The 4,600-nt window shown below is 38.9% G+C and overlaps 1 protein-coding gene across 1 annotated transcript in view; it reads left to right on the top strand.

Annotated features, from left to right (window-relative positions):
• Window positions 1-4,600, top strand: part of RNMT (RNA guanine-7 methyltransferase) — a 37,267-nt gene that overhangs the window by 21,085 nt on the left and 11,582 nt on the right. The window contains exon 8 of the mRNA XM_019524833.1: window positions 2,930-3,047. Within this exon, the coding sequence (XP_019380378.1) occupies window positions 2,930-3,047 (118 nt within the window). The remainder of the gene's footprint in view (window positions 1-2,929; window positions 3,048-4,600) is intronic.

The raw sequence follows: 4,600 nt of genomic DNA, 5'->3' as shown, positions 1-4,600 counted from the left end.
GAGCCCTGCCCAGGGCTGCAAAGCATCTGGGATGCTGGGGGACTCTAGTTTAAGTTAAAACAGGAAGGGGTCTGGGACAGATGTTGCATAAGTTTGTTTGACCCAAATCAGTTATGTCTGATACTACATTCAACCAGGTTTATCTCAAACTGGTTTCAGCCATTTTCAGACTGGTTTATATGCACTGAACATCTCTTCTGTTACAGGTTTAAACCAGTTTCTGATCACTTAAACCAGTTTATGCATAAGGTCCGTCCCTAAAGTGACTGTCATAGAGTACTGGGAATTCTATTTAATCGGTTTAATAGAGATGAATGCTTACTGAGTTGCTAATTATTGTAGGTGTCACTGCTAGGAAGTGTCACTGAAGGAAGATCTGTTCCACAGAACCTTTATTCCTGATGGTGATGATAAAGTGGGTGGAGGAAGGATAATCCTTGTTAACTTTCTTAGACTGCCTTTACAGATTGGAAAGAAACAAAAAGGTTGTGTATCTCTGCCCAAATGGAGAATCCATTTTTAAAGTTTGTTTGTGACCCTTTCATATATTCTTGTGACCCACTTTTGGGTCATGACCCATGGATTAAGGTGTGCTGCTTTAGGGGATCAGATCTTTTGGGGGGAATGGAGGAGGGTTAGGCTCTCAGAGATCTGTTCCTCTTTTTTTCTCTCTCTACACTTTATCTTTGGGTAATTTTACTGGCAAATACAAAGTCGCCCAGCATGTCTATGTAGATAGCTCTCAGATTTACCTCACTGCTGCAGACCTGCCTCCTTCTGTTTAAAACTTAATCAAACTGTCTCTCAAGTATGCCTTTGTAAGTGTCTGTAAGTTTAAGAGCACTATTTTAGCAATATTGTGCTTTTTCTTTCTTCTGAACTCTCTTCTGTCTCTTTCCAGAGCATTGTGGGCAGCATTAGCATCGTGTCACGTAGGTCTGGAACTAGGTGTCATATGTGACTAGTATCGCCGTAGATTTTTCATATATAGGATTTTTATTAATTCAATATATGTCGCTATCAAACCCATTTGTATAATATCCCTAGAATGCAGCCTTTCCAATATACCCACAGAGGTAAAAGTCTTTCCTTCATCTCATGATTCAGTACTGCATTCATTTTTTCACTGGTCCTGACAATTGCAGTCTTGACGTTGCATTCATTCAGGATGGCGTTACAGAGCTTCTTCTTGTAGCCCATTGCTTTGACCTTTTTTCTTCCCTCTGCTTTCCTCACCTTTGCTATCCCACTAAACATAAGCTGCTTGTCTTTACCTCCAAGGTCATTTGCCTCCACCCTGCATACCCTCTGTCAAGTACTACCAAAATGTCAGCTTCTGCCTCAAGTCAGCGAGCAATGCTAGCCATGATGCTAGCTGCCACTGGAAACTTGTTAAAATATTAAACAGGCACCTGATGTGTCCCTTCCTGCACATGCCTCATACATAGGAGTAAGTTTCCTGCAAATATATGCAGTGCTACTTCATTTTAGAAGTCCTTTCTTCATACTTTCCTTTGCTATGATGCCTGTCATAAACTAGACAAATGTGAGGCCTGGTGTACTTAGACCATTACCTGACTAATATTGTTGCATTACGTCTTTGTATGCCTTTGTCGAGGACTGACAGACAAACTGTGGTTTTGCTCTCTTCTTAGGGCTTATCTACACAGAATTGTGGAGCAAAGTTTAAGGTCAAATCAAAGCTCCAACTTAGGTGTTAAATAGCCTTATATTGATGCTGCAGCTTACAGACTGCAGCAGTCTAAATATGTTTACACTGCAGTATCAGGGCATTCTAGCCAGGAGAGCCCCAAGCATAACGCCCCCCCCCGCACCTGTACTTATGCTCTAAATCAGGAAGTTTTGGTAGTGAGATCACTCTAGGGTCACAGTGGCTCCTTTCAAGCATACCAGAGACTGGTCTCAAGAATGACTGCAGACTTTACCTGCTTGTTTCTGGGTTTGGATTGTGTCAGCAGGGTGGGGCAGGGCATGCTTAGGCCTTTTACTTGATCAGGAAACACTGTTACCACAGTGTAGATTTCTGCCAAGACTGATTTAATACTGAAGCAGATCATCCACATGTTTTATGCATCTTGACCAAACATTGTTAGCTGATTTTTCTGAACTGTCCTCCATTGCTCTACGATTGCAAGATAAGTACTTGCTTATGCTTTGGGCAGAGATGTGTTGCTCCCCCATCCCTACTCTGCATTTAGCCACACAAGGGGTTTCTAGCTGCTGTGGTAATGCTAATTAAAAGTTGTATAGAGGGGAAAGGCCACATACTCCCTCTTTTTCGTGTGTGTGTGCGTCATGTCTACATGTGCATTAAGCTACCTAAATGCACAGTAGCACAAATATACGCTTTTTAGGTGATGGTTAATGTGCAGTAGCCTTTCTTATTGTGCATTAGCATAATAGTGTGTGGTTTTTTATGTGCCACTTTAATGCAAAGTAAAATAGGCTACTGCACATTAAAGTGCACATGTAGGTGCACTTGCTCGCTCTCGAGAGCTCACTTTCTCTCTCTGTGTGTGTGCCAGTCCATAGTAACTGATGTAGTTATTTTAACTGATTTAAAAAAATTTTTAAGTTATTAATTTAAATTGCATTTTCATAGAAATATATGTGTTTCAGGGAAAGGAAATGCTCCATCTAAGTGAGACTTATTTGAGGTTTAATGCAGAGACAAACTTTCCTGTGAAGCTGCAGTTTTTAATGAGTCATGATGGCAGTATTGATTCCCTGCTTCTCTAATAACAGCTGTAAATGCAAACATTTAGAGAGAGGTTGCAGTCCTACTGAAGACCATAAGATGTCACTATAGTTAAAATTATTGACTTTACTATGTACTTGATATTTTTTGGCTTTAAAAATATCACTGCAATAATTTTGTGGGTCACCTAATTGCCTGCTATTTTGACAGAATGGCAAAGAAATATAGCATGAAGCTAGTCTATAAAAAGACATTTCGGGAATTCTATGAAGAAAATATGAAGAACGAGGAGCATAAAATGCTGTTAAAGCGCATGAAGGCTTTGGAGGTAAATATTGAGCATGCTAACATTTACTTTCTTTTAATTTAAGTAGCATTTGCCTCTGGTGATATTTTGGCACTAGGTGAAATTATTTTCATGAACATTGTACAGTAAGTTAACATGTTTTAAATGTTGGCAGTGTCAAGCCAAATAGCACCTCTGTTACTGAAAGTACAGTTAATCTTCTAAATTTTGTAGCAAAAGTTTCCGTTTCAGGGTACATTTTAATATTTTTTAGCTACTAGGCCAAATGAGTATTTTATACTTGCTTCACACACTGCATCACATTTGTTTGTTCATTTTTGCAAATTAAATTCGTATGACTTCAGGTGATTTTATAATTAACACGATACTGTGATACTAACACTTATTGTAAATGTTGGTCCATTGCCTACATTGGAGAAAAAATGGAAGGGAGAAACTTAATTGCCTATCTGTGAACTACTTTCACGTGCAAGCAATATCAGTAGGAGAACTGAAAAGTCAAACAACATACATGTACAGAAAAAGGGTAGACTTCATATTCAGGAAAATGACAATCGTGACTAATCTTACAAGGATATTTGTCCCACAAAATTTTACCCTCTGAGTCTGAAATTGCTGTTTTTTTCAGCATTTTTAGGCAGTTTTCTAACACCAGACTTCAAGGCGCTCTCTTCACTGACGTATGTTGTTTTTCTGCTGTAGGATAACAAATGTCCACTAGTTTTGTTCTAAAGTGCTAAATGAAGTCAAAATATTCTTAATATATATCTCTTAAGTAGGTAAAGTCAGAACTATGTCCCCTGTCTACCTGTTTGACCTAATTAAGTTCATCTCATAGTAAAACTAAAGAGCTGTGACTTGATTATGTTTACTGCCCTAGGGTGATGATACATATATGCTGATACAAATTACATCCAGATCTGGTGTGGACTGATAAGCAGTTCATCTGAGGTAGCTGCACACAGTAGGTGGCTATTGCAGCATATTGCCATTGGACAGCAGCGAACCTATTAAGTCTTGAGACCAGCCTGGGATAAGCTTGAAACACACAACATGTACGCAACCTAATTTATACAAGTGTGTACTACTTCTCTGTAAGGAAGTTCTGTGCAAGGGGCTATATATCATGTGGCTGCTTGTTTATAAACTGGTATATGGCCACTTATTCAAGTGTAAGCATGTTGCTTATACATTGTCCTACTTAATCTACTTTAAATAAGGGTAGCAAATTTATAGTGTAGTGAAAAGCAAGACTGTGAGGGAAGAAGAGGAAGTAGATTCCAAGATACAAACAGGGACAAAGCTGTATAGAGAGAATTCAAGTTGAGGACAACAGGGAAAAGAGATTTAAACTGGAGTTAGAAGAAGGTTTCTAATAGTCTTCAGAAAAGGACCAGGAATCTGAATGGTTTCAAAATAAGGTTTAGTAAGTTAATGAAAGTTATGGTATGATGCAGTAGGGGTGTGCTTGGTGTGGTAATATGACAAAGTGTATTTGAGTGTTTAGTATCCCTATGAAAAGTCCTAACTTGATCTCTGTGTGGGAGGTGTCTAGAAGGCCTGTATTAGGGCTT

Source organism: Gavialis gangeticus, unplaced genomic scaffold (genome assembly GCF_001723915.1).
Source record: "Gavialis gangeticus isolate Ggan-Ray unplaced genomic scaffold, GavGan_comp1, whole genome shotgun sequence".
Taxonomy (NCBI): Eukaryota; Metazoa; Chordata; order Crocodylia; family Gavialidae; genus Gavialis; species Gavialis gangeticus.
Note: the sequence above shows the minus strand (reverse complement) of the source record. Positions and strands in the feature narration are given on the sequence as shown.